Raw genomic sequence first — 17,490 nt, forward strand, 5'->3', positions numbered from 1 at the left:
TATAATGAATGGACAAAGTCCCCGAGTGCGTTCACGCCTCTATCTGAAAAACAGACATTTTTCTCCAGCAGTTATCGACAGAAAACACGTACCTGCTGTTTATTTCCTCACGCCGCCCAATTTTAAGTTACTACCAGCAGTAAATGCAGCCTGTAGATTCGGTCACATCGTCGACAGACAGTACCGAGAAACAAAGCAGGATGTGAGAAATAGTCGCTCAGCCACGAAACCTTTCGCTCTACAGCGGAGTGTCGTCCAACCGAATTCCCAATGCAAAGGCACAAATGTCATATTGTCTTCAATGGCAGGAGCATGTTAGTAGCTTTAACTGAAATAGTCTGCGAACCATCTTTAATCTATGAACCATCCAAATGATCTGACGGAAGTACTGTGGGAATTCACATTTGCAGCTATTCCCTGAAAATGTTTCCACATTTTCAGCGGTCGCGGCTACACTACATTATTAGGCTGTCATCAGTGTGACAGTTTTACTCTTGATATATATCCGCATAAAACATTTCTCCTGGGTTTTCTGTCTATTAACTATTTGCTTGAACTCTTTGGAGGCGATTGCGATGTTTGGGTTTATTTTTCCCGAAGCGTTCTGAACGCATCCATGTAAGTCACGTGACTGACATCAGCTGATCAGTAGTGCTGATGGCGGAACTAACTGAAAACATGGTGGTTTTACTGAGTGCATTAGCTAACAAGGACTGCCGAAAAGTAAGTCGTGAAATGTGATTTAGTTTTCTAAATGTCCACCAGAGCCACGGGCGATTGTACCTCGGTAAATACTAAGATATGTTTTAGATTTCTCCATGAGAGCTCCGATATTTCAGCGAAGGCATTTGTTTAGCAGCCCATCCATTGCCCACATATTGCTTCTGAATGTTCTCGCTACATCGTGTTATCTGAATGAGCATCTATACCTCTAGCACCATACTAATAATGGGGTGGCTGCAGTTTAGGAATTAGAGACAGGTGTCGTGACAAGGTAGGTATCCCCGACAGAATGGGGAGCACGCGCCGGGCTGTCCAAATGTGGGGCAAACAGTGTCCCTCACTCTTGATTTTCTGTTCACAAACACTTCTTATAATGACTGACTACTCCTGTAACTTTACTGTATAAAGAGCTAAAACGCTCTTTATACAGTAAAGTTACAGGAGGAAGCAAATAATTATCAGCTGAAATATGTTTTCCGATAAGACGTGAACACAATAAATGTGTTATTTTCAGTTGTAACCCACAAACGTAACGGTAACGCAGCGACACTCATCTTTCACTGTTTCACTAACGTAAAACTTCCAATGGAGGCGAAGTCAACTGCATCCGCGCTCCCGACGCCGGGGAAGCAACCTACCTTGGCACGACATCTGTCATATACTGATCAAAGGGTTGGTCGTAGGAAAAAAATGTGTTTGTGTGAAGAGCGCTTTGAGTAGTGATAGGTCAGATGATACCGAAGCGTTGGTGCGTGTATCAAGCACAAAGGGTGAAAGCCCGTGGGTGGATTGCTGGAGGAAAAGTCACATGACTGATGTAGCTGGTGATAAGGTGTCAAATTATATTTATGGGGAAGTGCAACTTTCGACTCATTTGCATCCGAGCTGAGAGGAACAGAGGAGGCTCTTTGGTGCTGTTAATGTTTTTGGCTCGTCATCACCAGAGGTGACAAAAGTACAAACTTTCTTTACTTCAGCAGAAGTGCAGATGCCTGGGTGAAAAAACACTCAGTAAGACCTAAAGTACTTGAACAACGTTTTTACTTTAAAGTAAAAGTGAAAAAGTGCAGGCTCAAAGTAAGAAAGTACAAAGTAATATTATTATTATTATTACATGAGGGTTGTTATATAAGGGTTGGCAATACAGCCACAAAATCATATCGCAATATTTCAAAGAAATTTGCAATAATGATGATATGTCTGAATATAAAAAAATAAAACTCGTTGGTGGTTGCAGCTTACAGATGGCAGTGTTTATTAGTGCAAAGAAAATGAAGGGCATTTCCATCCTTCCTACTTACTGTGACTGATGACACACTACCAAACAGAAAGACCTCAGAGGACAGGATTAGGTTAGGGATGGGGTGAAACCGAGGCACATGATCTCCTGCGGCAACCCCTACAGGGAAGCAGTCAAAAGAACAACACAATAATGTCAAATATGTAAATTAATAGGCCTAGTAGAATGTTTCATGTGTCGCACTACCAAGCGCCAAACTAGGATCCTCACAGTATTTCCTTGTGTTTAGCTGTGCCACAGGGTGGTGGATAGTCTGTGTGGGCGGGAGCCTCCTCACAGGAGGGATTACAGCGCCACCTGGAGCCTGCAGGAGTGGCTGCAGCTGCTGGACTCGCTGACAGCTCTGTTCCGTTTGGCAGTGGTCAACAACATCTCTGATGAAGTGGTGAGAAAGTGAAACAGGTTGGAAAGGATATGAACTGGAGTGTGTGGTTTCTGGTGCAATGATAGTTTCTGAGTACATAGGGACTGAACAAACTAGCCACAGTTTGCTGCATGCAGTCGATTGGTCATTCACTCAGCATTACCATCCATCCAACATGATAATACAGCCATTTGTGATCAAAGTTGCTGCTAAAAAAACATGACGAATGACCAGGTGGGAATAGCAGGTGTGGGAGTGAGCTGTAGTCAGGAAGTAGAGAAGGTTGGTGATTGGCTGCTTCGGTCTACGTGCTAAAGTATCCTTGGGGAAGGTGCTGAACCCCAAGTTGCTCTCTCTGATGCAGTCACTGGATCAAAAGCGAGAAAGGTGAATATGAAATTGAAGCATGTTGTATAAAGCTCATGTAGGTTAGACAAGCACTATGTCAGAACTAATCTATTTTAAACAGCTGGTTCTGTTCAGATTTTACAAATGTTACATGTCACGAGTCAGCTTTTATGAAACGGAGACTTTGAATGTTTGGTTTCAACCATCAGCGTGACCCTAGTTTAATATAGGAAGAAATTGTCTTTACTTTTAATAATAGGTACAGTCCAGCTCGATGCATGGTGAGTGGGGTTCTTTTAGGTGAGATTTTCAGGTCTTCTCTGGCCGATTGTGTTGCAGGTGCTGTCCCAGTTGTCAGATGTGAGCAGCAGCCAAGCTGAGGTTGTGTTGAGTGTGCTCAGAGCAAGAGAAGAGGAGATCCGCTGCGCCCTGCTGGACAGAACCAACTCCATCTCCTCTGCTACTCTGCAGGACTTTGATTGGCAACTTAAGGTGACTCGTTATTTTTCAGCATGTAGTGGAGATATCATCTGAATTTCAGGAGCGGGACCACTCCTCCTTCACGCCCCCTCCGGCCTCAGGCTATAAAAGCCCCCCTTCTCCAATACCTGCTGTTCTCATTTTCATGCCCCACCCTGCCCCCCCATTTTTCCCTGTCTTCTCCTCTCTTCCTTTCCTTCATTCATTTCTCGTTAGTACATGGGGATCTGCCCGGCCCGAGAGCCGTCGCCAGTCCCCTTCGAGGCCTTCCCCAAACCACAGCACCAGTCACACTTCCTCATCGCCCATCGTTAGCCAGGATGTGGTGCCAGCTAGTGAAACTGACTTACTGTTTACTGCAGATATCGTTCTAATTTAAATATCACATCGTAGCTTAACATTCAAAACTGAATGAAAAGAAGCAAAAGCATCTGAATATTTACAGCTGTGGATCTCGACCTGGCACTCCCAGCACAGGAATGTCTGGAATCAGCTCTCTGTTTAAAAAGTCTGATTCCTGTGAGTACTACGCAGTAGAGGAGGAGGAGACTCGTTCAGCTGTAACTGCTTCTCAGTCTAAAATATAAAACATTTTTTGAGTTATTTCACACTTTTACTACATATTTCCATATGTGTTCATTCATAGTTTAGAATTTATTTATTTAAAAGGGACAGTGCAGTTATACATAGTTCAAGTGCAAGATATGAGACTGATGTACCGCACACAGGTTTATAGCTACTGCTAATTTACAACAATTGTCCCTTGTTGGGCTCACAATCTAAATAAATACATATTACAATAAAACATATATTTTCATAAAACCAAATTACATCAAATACAATTACAATTGATAGACAATAATTTAAAATAAAATTAAAATCATCAGATAAAATGACTACAACTTTGGTTTCCCTTTAACCACACTTTGACCTTGAATGTAAAGGATCTAATGTCTGTAATCAGTTTGATATTGGTTGGAAGTGTGTTCCACGGGTGGCAAGCCTTTATAGAAAAAGCTGACTGACCGAATGTAGATCTGCGATATAATATCTTGCAGTTGCCGTTCACCTTACTCCTAGTAACACGAGTACTGTCTTGTCTCTGAATGTATCTACTGAGACACTCTGGGGCCATCCTATTTATACATTTAAAAACTAATTTAAGATAACACCAATGATTAAAACTCTTAAAACTAAGTAAGTTATATTTCTGTAAAATGTGACAGTGATGCCACCGAACCGATTTTTTTTTATCCATTATTTTTAAGGTTTGATTATATAAGGACACCACAGGCTGAAGTGTAGATGGTGCTGCTTGGGTCCAAACTGTCATACAATATGAAAAATGCGAAAATATCATAGAATGCATGAATAACTGAGCTGCTGAAGTGGGTATATAGTGCCGAATTAACTTGAAACAATTCAGATTAGCGTTGACCGTCTTAGAGATCTTCTTTACATGCTTGTCAAGTTTAAGATGTGAATCTAAAATTATTCCTAAAAACTTAAAATCTTTGACCTCCTTTATTTCTTCGTTCCCTGGGTTGATTTTAAAATCATCAGATGAATTTCGTTTCCTAATCGAAAAACACATAGAAACTGTTTTTTTTTTTTTTTTTTAAATTCAGTACAAGATGATTTTGTTCCAGCCATTGCTGGACACCATTTAGATGTACCGTTAAGGTGTCTGCTGCTTCACCAGGTGCTACGTGTATAACTGCATCATCTGCATAAAGTTGGCAGTTGGCTTTTGGGCAGCTGGTAGGCAAATCATTTATAAACAAACTAAACAGCAACGGGCCAAGAACAGATCCTTGGGGAATACCCATTCTGTTTTCCAACATGGACGACTCTTCTTTATCAGCCCTCACACACTGCTCTCTTTTGTGGAGATAGGACTCAAACCAATCAACTGCTTTCTTTGAAAAGTCAAATTTTATCAACTTAGAAAGAAGTATGTCATGGTTGAACACTGCACCCACAACACTACCATTATCCAGATTACACTTAATATTTTCAACAAAACAGCAATTTGCCATTTCTGTGGAAAATTTTGGTCTAAAACCAAACTGCATTGGATGAAGCAGTTGATTAGTCTCTAAGTAATCAATTAACTGTGCTGCCACAACCTTCTCAAGCACCTTCGAAAGAACAGGGAGTATGGAAATTGGACGATAATTACATATCAAATCACGCTCGCCTCCTTTAAAGACCGGAGTAACTGCAGCCCTTTTCCAGTCAGTTGGGGATGTCCTATTTCTTATTGATAAATTTATAAGATGTGTCAATGGTTTTGTCATGAAATCTCTATATTTTTTAATAAAACAAGAATCCAAGCCATAAACATCCTTTGCCCTAGAATCTGATAATTTCTTAATAGCCTCTGTGACCTCTGCTTCATTAACCTCTTCAATAAAAAATGAGTCTGATGAATCGATAGGGCTATTTTTAATAGTTACAACTGGAAGAGCTGAAATTTTGCATGAGTTCTTCTACAGATTGTATAAAATATTTGTTAAATTCCAACAAACATGTTACTGGTAGTGTAGTCATGGCTTTCTGTAGTAGTTGTTGTTAGTGATGTGTACCAACACTCCCTCTACAAAACACAAGTGATAGCCTTAACTACACTGAGAATGGCAGAGGCTCTAAAACTTAACATGTTTTAGTTACTGAAAAAACCCAGCCTCGTGAACCGGGTCATCTAGAATCTGAAATATTACGTTTCAAATAAATCAGCTAAATGTTTTGTCTTTATTTTGTAGTTTTGACATCTTAGTTTTGATTGAGTAGGTGTGTCCAAACTTTAGTAGTTTTGCTTTGAGGTTTTCGATCATATAGAAATCAGAAGTTTTTTTCCCGCAGAGGTGGTTATCACTATTTCAAATGATAATATGAAATCTTAACCTTTCCAGATAGTTGTTCTTGTTCATGACTACCACCATATAAAACTTTACTGATAAGGGATTATATGGATAATTTTATGCAATCACAAATTCAGGCAAGCAAAAATAATTCTAAACAAACATTGGCAGAGCACAGTGGCCTGTCGACCTGTCAGCAACACTGGGATCATTTGTAGCTCATGTTTCATTTGTGTTTGTAGAAGGCAATTTTTATCCCACTGACTGGTCAAAGACAGCCGCATGAGTCAGTGAGCTGAATTCTTAACATTGTTGTTTATTCTGGTAGCATCGGTTTGACAAAGATCATACTCATTGTCAGATTTCCTTGTAAGCACAGACATTTCATCTCTTCTATGTTGTTTTTCTCGTCTATTCCTTCAGTTAGCTCTGTCCAGTGATAAGATATCATCTCTCCACACGCCTCTGCTCAGTCTCAGTCTAGATGTGCGAGAAAATGGAGTCCTCCGGCCTGTCACTTTGGAGATGAACAGAGATGAGCTAGGCATGCTCATCAGTTCATTAGAGTCTGCTAATAAGGTAAAACACATTAAATGCATTAGAGATATATACACACTACTATATACAGTTTTCTTAGGAGCGCATATGGTAGTATAGCCCTTTGCAGCATCTATTTAAACATATGCAAGTATCTTGGGTGTGAAATTATTTCCAAAGTATTTGTGCAAACAGTAAATATTTGCACTTCCATTCGTTCATCCATTTCCTTAACTGCTTGATCGAATTCAGTGTCACGAGAGGGCTAGAGCCTCACACAGCTCACAAGGCCAGATACACCCTCGACATGTGGTCAGTTTGTGTTCACATTCACATCTACTGCCAGTTTAGGATCATTAGTTAACATAACACGCTTGTCTTTGGCCTGTGGGACAAACCAAGAAGAACGCACCCAGGCACAGGGAAAGTTGACACAAAGTCCCCAACCCAGTCGTAATGATTTAATGGTCTTCATGTCTTGCAGGTAGTGTTGCAGCTGAAATGATGGAAAAATTGTGGATTACTAATCTCCTTGAAGACCACAGAGCATCCAGAGGAGGAATATTATGTTCCTCAAGTGTGTGAAAGAGGAGCTCCCATATTTTGGACAGGGTCCTGTAGGTTCCAGCCATAATGATGTGATGAATGTTCCGTCATGTGCTGGAGCAGTTGGATACCTACACTTTGTTTTCCTTTTGTTTTTAGTTTTTTGCACCATGTTCAATAAATGTTTATTTTGCATTTTGTACTGTTGAATTAAGTGGTGTTTATTGATTTTAGCAGCAGTATTAACTGACATGTAAATCCAAAGTAGAGATAAACTAGTTTTCCCTTCAAGAGGGAAATTTTCACTTTTATGTGTATTTTACAGTCTGTTTAATTTCATTTTTCATGAAATTGGCACTCCCATATTCACACATTACTAATCTACATTTGGTATCTAAAATGTAACAAAAGTGAAAATACATTTTAAGAAATGTTTTACATCAAAACCACCTGCTGAAGTTCACACCAAGCTCCGTAATGGGAGGGAAGGTGATTTAAGTGACTTTCAGTGTGTCATGGTTGCTGGTGCTAAATGGTCTAAATATTTCAGAAACTGGGATTTCTTTCAGGTTTACAGAGAATCACCAAAGTAAAGAAAAATATTCACTGAATAGTAGTTCTCTGGGCCTTATTGATGCCCGAGGTCAGAGGAGAATAGTCAAATTGCTTTGATATGATAGAAAGGCAACAGTAACTAATAGTAAGTAATAATAATAATAAACACAAGACATAGAACACTCATTTGTTATCAGTTGCAAATCTTAGCAATATATCTAACATAGACAATTAAAGGCATCCACCGGGTGGTCTCTACTGGCTCGTTGCTCTTAAGGAAGCGGCTTGGGAGCAGCAGTTCTCGGAGGTTGTCATCAAGCCTGACATACAAAGAAACAAGCTAATCAAGGGCAACAGGTAAATGTTTTGCAGGTTACTCAGGCCATGGAAGAAAGCATCACAAGTGTTTTTTCCTTCCACCCTTCAGTCCACTGAATAATGCACCACAATTTGCTTTTGCTGCAGCAAATTGTACATGCAGTGAGCAGTTACATCAAAGTAGGTGTTTTAACAAACACACCCTTTGTTAATAAATTTGGCATACGACAACTCAGAATTTGAGTTTATGACAACCTGTGCTCATTGTAGGATTCTGCCTGTCAAGAGATTGTATAGGTTATAGGTTAGTTTAGCAAAATCTGAGGTTCACACGTTCAGTGAAGCTGCTTGGAAACTAACATACATTCGTTAAAAAACCTTGAATTTTTTCCAGCTCAGCGGCGAAGATTTCAGGTGAAGGCAGAGCTGTTTCAGAGGGCTCTGTGTGGAGGAGATAGAGTGAGCAGAGGGGACATCTGGGCCCTCTACAGTGTGAGGAGCTGCAGATGAAAACTCATTTTGACAACAAATGAATTGCGTCATTGCATTGAGCTCAACTACCTTTTCGAGCAGAATGTCTTGGTTTGAAGCGAGGCAGTAAGGGACAAGCTCATTCACCTGTACTTCTTTAGTAGGTGATTGTTCTGTAATTAACCAGCAGACTGCTTATGCACATAAGGTAGGAGGGAAGTGCAGACAGCTGGGGCAAACTAACACAGGTGCAGACAACACAAAGAAGCAGGGGAGGAAGTAAAACCAAACAGACTGGACAAGAGATAAATGGCACAGTGAGAAGCAATGTCAGGAAATGAGAAGCAATAACTAAATAGAGGAACAAAGACACAGAACTAAACTAAACATATACACAGCAGGAACACTGACTAATTTATCATATTTAGTAGGAATGGTAAACTTGGAAGGCTTAAGAATTAGGATATAAAGATATAAAGATTGGAAAGGTTCGTGATTTGGATTGTTTGAAGGTAAGATTTCATTTTGATATCACAGTGAAAATTGCTAATCTATGTGCTCTCATTTCCAATTCCATCCATCCATCTTCATCCACTTTATCCGAGGCCGGGTCGCGGGGGCAGCAGCCTAAGCAGAGAGGCCCAGACCTCCCTCTCCCCAGCCACCTCCTCCAGCTTATATCTCTCGGCTGGCCGGGGGAATACCAAGGCGTTCCCAGGCCAGCCAAGAGATATAATCTCTCCAGCGTGTCCTGGGTCTGCCCCGGGGCCTCCTCCCAGTGGGACATGCCCGGAACACCTCACCCAGGAGGCGCCCAGGAGGCATCCTTGTCAGATGCCCGAACCACCTCAGCTGGCTCCTTTCGATGTGGAGCTGCAGCGGCTCTACTCTGAGCCCCTCCCGGATGGCCGAACTTCTCACCCTATCTCTAAGGGAGAGGCCAGCCACCCTTCGGAGGAAGCTCATTTCTGCCGCTTGTATCCGCGATCTCGTTCTTTCGGTCACTACCCACAGCTCGTGGCCATAGGTGAGGGTAGGGACGTAGATCGACCGGTAAATTGAGAGCTTCGCTTTTACACTCAGCTCCCTCTTCACCACGACGGACCGGTGCAGCGTCCGCATTACTGCAGCTGCAGCCCCAATCCGTCTGTCGATCTCCGGCTCCCTTCTCCCATCACTCGCGAACAAGACCCCGAGATACTTGAACTCCTCCACTTGGGGCAGGAACTCATCCCCGACCCGGAGTGGGCACTCCACCCTTTTCCGGCTGAGAATCATGGCCTCAGATTTGGAGGTGCTGATCCTCATTCCCGCTGCTTCACACTCGGCTGCAAACCGTGCTGGGGGCCCCCACCCGATGAAGCCAACAGAACCACATCATCCGCAAAAAGCAGAGATGAGATTTTGAGGCCACCAAAGTAAAAGCCCTCCGCCTCCGGCCACTGATCACCTCTCCCACCCCCCAGGTTCCATTAACCCCCCCCCCCCCCCCTCCATTTGCCCCCCCCTCCGGATGCAATGCCATTGTCACCTGAGCTCTCCTCTCACCACAACCCTGCTTCACCCCTATCCACACATCTACCCACAACAAAGCTAGCCCCACCCCCCACTCCAGCCCAGCCTCACATCTACTTCACAGCTGATCAGGTGAGAAATCAGCTCAAGAGGACGAAGGCAGCAGGTCCGAATGGAATCTGCTCCAGACTGCTCAGGGACTGTGCAGACCAGCTCTGTCAGGTGGGCCTGTACATCTTCAACCTGAGCCTGAGCCTGGAGAGGGTTCCTGAACTGTGGAAGACTTCCTGTGTCGTTCCGGTGCCAAAAATCGCACACCCCAGGGAGCCCAACCACTTCAGGCCTGTTGCCTTGACTTCTCATCTGATGAAGACCATGGAAAGGGTCATCCTGCACCACCTTCAGCCACTGGTGGGCTCAGTGTTGGACCCCCTGCAGTTCGCCTACCGTTCTGGAATTGGGGTGGATGACGCTGTCATCTACCTGGTATACCGATCCCTCTCTCACTTAGAGCAGGTGGGGAGCACTGTGAGGATCATGTTTTTTGACTTCTCCAGTGCTTTCAACACCATCCAACCCGCACTACTGAGAGGGAAGCTGGAGGGAGCCGGAGTAGGCAAACAGCTGACTGCATGGACCATCGACTACCTTACCAACAGACCACAGTATGTGAGGCTCCATGACTGTGTGTCCGAGGTGGTAATCTGCAGCACGGGGGCACCACAGGGCACGGTTCTCTCACCTTTCCTGTTCAGCCTTTACACTTCTTCAGACTTCTGTTATAATTCGGATGATTGCCATCTACAGAAGTTCTCAGATGATACAGCCATCATTGGATGCGTATCAGACGGGAATGATCAGGAATACAGGGGGGTCATCAGTGACTTTGTTGGCTGGTGTGAGACCAACGTACTCCAAATCAACGCCGGCAAGACAAAGGAGATGATCATAGACTTCAGGAGGAAGTCACCCCCTACAACACCAGTGAACATCCAAGGGAAAGACATTGAGATAGTGGACTCTTATAAGTACCTGGGTGTTCACCTCAACAAGAAACTGGACTGGACTACAAATACAGACGTCCTGTATAAGAAGGGCCAGAGTCGACTCCACCTGCTGAGGAGACTGAGGTCCTTCGGAGTCTGCAGGACTCTGTTAAGGACATTCTATGACACTGTGGTAGCATCTGCCCTTTTCTATGCAGTGGCCTGCTGGGGGAGTGGATGCACGGACAGGGACAGGAGCAGGATTGACAAACTGGTGCGGAGGTCTAGCTCCGTGCTGGGATGTTCCCTGGAGTCTGTGGAGGTGGTTGGCGGGAGGAGGATGTTAGTAAAGCTGACATCCATCATGAACAACCCACATCACCCACTGCATGAGTATGTGAGTGGGCTGAGCGGCTCCTTTAGTCAGAGACTGAAACACCCTCGCTGCAGGAAGGAGCGCTTTCGCAGATCATTCATCCCAACAGCAGTTAGACTCTATAACTCCTCAATCACGATGTCATAAGTCACTGGACACTGTGAACATCCACGGTCACCACTTCATGCATAATGGACCTTCCATGACCTTCCAAGCTATATAGTTTATGTCTTCCATATTTCCAACTATATCCATAATCACATACTGTGTATGCTACCATTGTATATAGTGTCTATAGTCTTACTTTTTTTCATTGATTGTACTTAATTGTATTTTTGTATTTCCTTCATATACAGTGGGGCAAAAAAGTATTTAGTCAGCCACCGATTGTGCAAGTTCCCCCACTTAAAATGATGACAGAGGTCAGTAATTTGCACCAGAGGTACACTTCAACTGTGAGAGACAGAATGTGAAAGAAAAAATCCATGAATCCACATGGTAGGATTTGTAAAGAATTTATTGGTAAATCAGGGTGGAAAATAAGTATTTGGTCACCTCAAACAAGGAAAATCTCTGGCTCTCACAGACCTGTAACGTCTTCTGTAAGAAGCTTTTCTGTCCCCCACTCGTTACCTGTATGAATGGCACCTGTTTGAACTCATCATCTGTATAAAAGACACCTGTCCACAGCCTCAAACAGTCAGACTCCAAACTCCGCCATGGCCAAGACCAAAGAGCTTTCGAAGGACACCAGGAAAAGTATTGTAGACCTGCACCAGACTGGGAAGAGTGAATCTACAATAGGCAAGCAGCTTGGTGTGAAAAAATCAACTGTGGGAGCAATCATCAGAAAATGGAAGACATACAAGACCACTGATAATCTCCCTCCATCTGGGGCTCCACGCAAGATCTCATCCCGTGGGGTCAAAATGATCATGAGAACGGTGAGCAAAGATCCCAGAACCACACGGGGGGACCTGGTGAATGACCTGCAGAGAGCTGGGACCAAAGTAACAAAGGTCACCATCAGTAACACACTACAACGGCAGGGAATCAAATCCCGCAGTGCCAGACGTGTTCCGCTGCTGAAGCCAGTGCATGTCCAGGCCCGTCTGAAGTTTGCCAGAGAGCACATGGATGATACAGCAGAGGATTGGGAGAATGTCATGTGGTCAGATGAAACCAAAGTAGAACTTTTTGGTATAAAGTCAACTCGTCGTGTTTGGAGGAAGAAGAATACTGAGTTGCATCCCAAGAACACCATACCTACTGTGAAGCATGGGGGTGGAAACATCATGCTATGGGGCTGTTTTTCTGCCAAGGGGACAGGACCACTGATCCGTGTTAAGGACAGAATGAATGGGGCCATGTATCGTGAGATTTTGAGCCAAAACCTCCTTCCATCAGTGAGAACTTTGAAGATGAAACGAGGCTGGGTCTTCCAACATGACAATGATCCAAAACACACCGCCCGGGCAACAAAGGAGTGGCTCCGTAAGAAGCATTTGAAAGTCCTGGAGTGGCCTAGCCAGTCTCCAGACCTCAACCCCATAGAAAATCTGTGGCGGGAGTTGAAAGTCCGTGTTGCTCGGCGACAGCCCCAAAACATCACTGCTCTCGAGAAGATCTGCATGGAGGAATGGGCCAAAATACCAGCTACTGTGTGTGCAAACCTGGTAAAGACCTATAGTAAACGTTTGACCTCTGTTATTGCCAACAAAGGTTATGTTACAAAGTATTGAGTTGTATTTTTGTTATTGACCAAATACTTATTTTCCACCCTGATTTACGAATAAATTCTTTACAAATCCTACCATGTGGATTCATGGATTTTTTTTTCACATTCTGTCTCTCACAGTTGAAGTGTACCTCTGGTGCAAATTACTGACCTCTGTCATCATTTTAGGTGGGGGAACTTGCACAATCGGTGGCTGACTAAATACTTTTTTGCCCCACTGTATCTGTACCTGAGCTGAGGTGACGCAAAAAATTTCCCCGTTGTGGGATCAATAAAGTCTTATCTTATCTTATCTTATCTTAGACTTTCCCAGGGAGGCTGAGGAGTGTGATCCCCCTGTAGTTGGAACACACCCTCCGGTCTCCCTTCTTAAAGATGGGGACCACCACCCTGGTCTGCCAGTCCAGGGGTACTGCCCCTGATCTCCACGCAACATTGTAGAGGCGTGTCAACCAGGACAGCCCCACAACGTCCAGAGCCTTCAGGAACTCGGGGCGGACCTCATCAACACCAGGAGCTCTGCCACCAAGGAGTTGTTTAACTGCCTCAGTGACCTCGCCCCCGGAAATTGGCGGGTCATTCCCCTCATCCCCAGACTCTGCTTCCTCCTCGGAAGACGTGTCAGTGGGCTTAAGGAGGTCCTCGAAGTATTCCTTCCACCACCTGACAATTTTCTCAGTCGACGTCAGCAGCGCTCCGCCAGCACTATACACAGTGCAGGTAGAGCACCGCTTTCCCCTCCTGAGACGCCTGACGGTTTGGCAGAATCTCTTCGAGGCAGTCCGAAAGTCTTTTTCCATGGCATCACTTTCTGAGAATCCTCAGAAAAATGGACCTGACGAAGGAGCTGCTGATCATCTTCTACCTCTGCTCCATTGAAAGTGTGCTGATGTAACACATGGGGACACTAAAGCAATCGTGCCAGAATGTCATGCTAAAAAGAAAGATTCTTTAAAATACAAGGGGGAGCAAGCGAGTCAGCTACCACGGGCACAGAGATAAAGCAGGTCTGATCAGAAACAGTTTATTACTAGGCCAGGGAGCACAAATACAACAATTTTAAAAATACCCTTAAAATGTACGTAATAAAATGTTGTCAATCTACTAAAACGAAATAAAGCAATTCTAAAACCCGTAAAACTACCATTTTCTACATTCACTAAAAACCCCCTGCTATAATTACGCCACATGTTCATTATGGGTCTATCAGCAGGCCAGGAATTCCGGCTTTAGAGCAGAGTCCACGCCAGCCCCATCTTCGGCAGACAAGGAAGAGCCTCCCATCTTCTTGTCCTTCCACGGGCCCATCATATCCCAGCCCAGCTTGCGCTCTGCACCCGAATCCATCATGCGACCACCGCCACAGCTCCCCTTGCGTCGGTGTCCTGTAACAAACAAATAGGGGCCAGAACAATGGTCCCAGAAGCGGCCCTGGCTCATGGCCATGGCGACCCTTTCCCAACCCAGCTGCACCCAGTAAACAACAGTAGAGACTATTGATGTGACGTTCTGTATCGAGGCTTCGAAGCTTGTGTCGAGTAATGGAGGGGGCGTTTCCGCGATGCGCGTATCGAGGCTTGCTTCATTTATGGGAGGAGCTGAAAATGATGACGTCTGAAGCCTCGCTGCCCGACTGTACCACGTGACTGGTTCATGAAGTGGTTCGAACTTTGCCGCGAGCTATGACAGATATAAACCCCTCAGACTTCATTCAAAATGTGGGTGTTTGATGGAGAGTTGTTAGTGAGAGTTAGAGAGAGTTTGGAGGTTTATGAGAGTGAGGAGAGAAAGTCAGGAGAGAATGGAGCCAGCTAAGAAGAGGAGGATGTCCTCCCCTGTGTGGGAACATTTTGATCTTATTCCTCCCAACAAGGTATGTAAATTTCTACAGAAGATGTATTTTCATGATACTGATGGTGCAATACAATTTATGTTGAGCTGTCTTTACTTTTGTACAAGGTGAAGTGTTTGCTATGTGCCAGGGAGCTGGGATATAACAACAACACCTCATCCATGCTTAGGCACTGCAGAGCTTTGCATGAGAATAAGGGGAACAGCGATTGTGGAGCAAGACCAGGTGAGCCATCAAATGCAATGATAATACAGCATGCAGTAATGTTACTAAATGATATAACAATATTATACAATATTATACAACTGTAATAAGTTACGTGTGTGATATTTATATCTGTGCTTTGTCTTTATTGTCTTTCCTCAGGAGAACAATCTCAAATAGATGAAGACCTGGTTACCATGGTGATTGAGGACTCCCAGCCATTTAGCATTGTGGAGGACAAAGGATTTAAAAGATTTGTTAAATCATTAAATCCCAGCTATGTTCTCCCCACTAAAAAGGTCATAAAAGCAGTGAAAATGTAGTTTTTACAGAATAAAATGTGAACAGGCAGGACTGAGGCTCAAAGCCTCAGTGTGTAGCTGTCCATACCTCAATGTTACAAAAGCACAACCACTGTCCACACCCCAACCACACCTCACCTCACAGTAAATGATCATTTCCATTTTAAGCATTTCCAAATAATCATTTTCCATACTGCCACTATAAATATACACAGTATACTGCCATCACTACAATATACATGTTTTACACACTCCTTTTGATGTTGACATTTACAGGCTGTGTGCAAAAGGCCACACTCTTCAAATTCATGCCAACTAATATTTTTACGTCCAGTAGGTGTCCTACTAGAGCAAATGAAGCTTCAAGAAGCTTTGCGCTGGGGTGAACCAATTGGATGAAAAGCTTCAGTGCTTCATGAAGCTTCATCTGCCCATCACTAGTAGAGACCCTACAAATGAAGGCAGAGGTAAACCTCTGTACTTAAGACCAGCGCTCACCACTACTCTCTGCCAAGTCTTCAGCTTACCTACAGTTAGTTCTGGTTGTCACTGAGTATTCATCAAAACAGATTTTTTTCATGGTGAGATTAATCCTGTGCTCTCAACCTGCAGTCAACCTGCTGTCTGTCATTTCCTCTGCTGGCCATATTCACCATCATCCCGACGCTGGTCAGTACGAGACAGCTCAGTGCAAAAAGCTCTCTTTTTCACTCACCTGCCCTCCTGTCACAGCACCCACGTAACACCTAGAAACAGCACTGCCTCACCCGGACCTCTTCCCCCTCTCGTGCCTAAAAACCTCCACCTGCCAAGTAAGACAAGATCTGTTTATACTTGGTTCTCATCTGGACTCCATCAGCCTCGTTCTTAACTCTGTTTTCCTCTCGTTCTAGTTCTCCGTGACACCTTGCTGCATTACCTGTTCCAAGGCCCCGTGCACATTCCCCCTTGCCACTGAATAGGTCAGGGGTCGGCAACCTGCGGCTCCGGAGCCGCATGCGGCTCTTTAGTCCTTATACTGCGGCTCCGCGTGGTTTGGGAAAATAAATTAGAAGTATTTAGCTGAAGTGTATTTTATTTATATTAGTTCTTTTTTAACTTGTAGAAATTGGAAGATTATTTTCATATTGAAATATAAAAATAAAATTATATTCTATTATTTTTTCATCGCTCAAAATAACCGTCACACTCGCGGAAGCCGGTGTACCCGCCGAAACGCCGTACATTTATTGCCGTACATTTATCAAGACTTTCAACCCCAGGTAGGCCAGTTATGGATCTTCGAATCCACATTATGTCAGTGGCTATTCTCCACTGTGAACTATGTTACAAACAAACACCGCTCACGCCTCACAGAGGACAGCTTACAGTCCTGCATAAAGATGAAAGTGACCTAGCACAGCCCCGATTCGCAGACGCTGTGTATTCTGCCCTCACTGCTACAGTGGATACAGTTATGCAGATAGATAAACTCCTCAACAACTGACAGGTGTATCGTCCCTTTTATTGACGCTGCCTTCAATTATCAACAGAGTGAAAAAGCAATGCTTTCTGTAAAACAACAAAGAGGATGGATGCAGATGTTTATCCGAACATGCTGAGTCAGTCTTTTCTCAAAGTGTGCTGCATTACTAACTCTACAGCTAATAACAAACAAATCTTGGCATGAAAGAACTGTAGTGACTCTTGCTGATGCGAAGAAGAACTACACCAGCACACTCCCCGTCTGACATCTATTGGATGTCATCACCATCTTTAAGGATCAATGTCTCTATAGGTATTTCGCAGCAGGAGTACAGTCTCTGTCACTGGTCTTAAGAAGGTTTTAGATGTTGCTCCAGAAGTGACCTTTACCTCAATCTTTCTGACATGTCCGTCTTGGCTAGGAAAGGTCTCAACAACCACCCTCATGGGCCAGTGGTTTCTTTTAGCTCGACTGTCCTTTAGAAGAACTAGATCTCCCTTTTGAAGATTTTGACTCACAGATTGCCATTTTCTTCGCTCTTGGAGT

General features: G+C 43.9%; 2 protein-coding genes and 1 long non-coding RNA gene across 3 annotated transcripts in view; 2 read left to right on the top strand and 1 right to left on the bottom strand.

Annotated features, from left to right (window-relative positions):
• Nucleotides 1–514, bottom strand: part of atp10d (ATPase phospholipid transporting 10D) — a 42,564-nt gene extending 42,050 nt beyond the window's left edge. Inside the window, exon 1 of the mRNA XM_082515721.1 lies at nucleotides 93–514. The gene's annotated coding sequence lies outside the window, so the exon portion shown is untranslated. The remainder of the gene's footprint in view (nucleotides 1–92) is intronic.
• A 105-nt stretch (nucleotides 515–619) lies between these two features.
• On the top strand, nucleotides 620–7,362 carry commd8 (COMM domain containing 8). Its single transcript, XM_082515799.1, has 5 exons — nucleotides 620–723; nucleotides 2,253–2,408; nucleotides 3,075–3,227; nucleotides 6,503–6,658; nucleotides 7,101–7,362. The coding sequence occupies exons 1-5, from the start codon at nucleotides 658–660 to the stop codon at nucleotides 7,119–7,121; spliced, it is 552 nt and encodes a 183-aa protein (XP_082371925.1). The 5' UTR covers nucleotides 620–657; the 3' UTR covers nucleotides 7,122–7,362.
• A 6,911-nt stretch (nucleotides 7,363–14,273) lies between these two features.
• On the top strand, nucleotides 14,274–15,420 carry LOC309695277. The gene is made up of 3 exons (XR_014273108.1): nucleotides 14,274–14,994; nucleotides 15,081–15,198; nucleotides 15,340–15,420. It is a non-coding gene; the product is annotated as an uncharacterized lncRNA (long non-coding RNA).
• The last annotated feature ends 2,070 nt before the right edge of the window (nucleotides 15,421–17,490 follow it).

The sequence above is a fragment of the Aulonocara stuartgranti genome (assembly GCF_965226115.1).
Source record: "Aulonocara stuartgranti genome assembly, chromosome: 19".
NCBI classification, from domain to species: Eukaryota; Metazoa; Chordata; class Actinopteri; order Cichliformes; family Cichlidae; genus Aulonocara; species Aulonocara stuartgranti.

Bases quoted from the DNA above. Each gene is read 5' to 3' on its own strand.
- commd8 (XM_082515799.1), top strand. From the start codon at position 658: ATGGCGGAACTAACTGAAAACATGGTGGTTTTACTGAGTGCATTAGCT. The intron at 724-2,252 runs GTAAGTCGTGAA...CCTTGTGTTTAG, and splicing joins CTAACAAGGACTGCCGAAAA to CTGTGCCACAGGGTGGTGGA. The intron at 3,228-6,502 runs GTGACTCGTTAT...CTATTCCTTCAG, and splicing joins ACTTTGATTGGCAACTTAAG to TTAGCTCTGTCCAGTGATAA.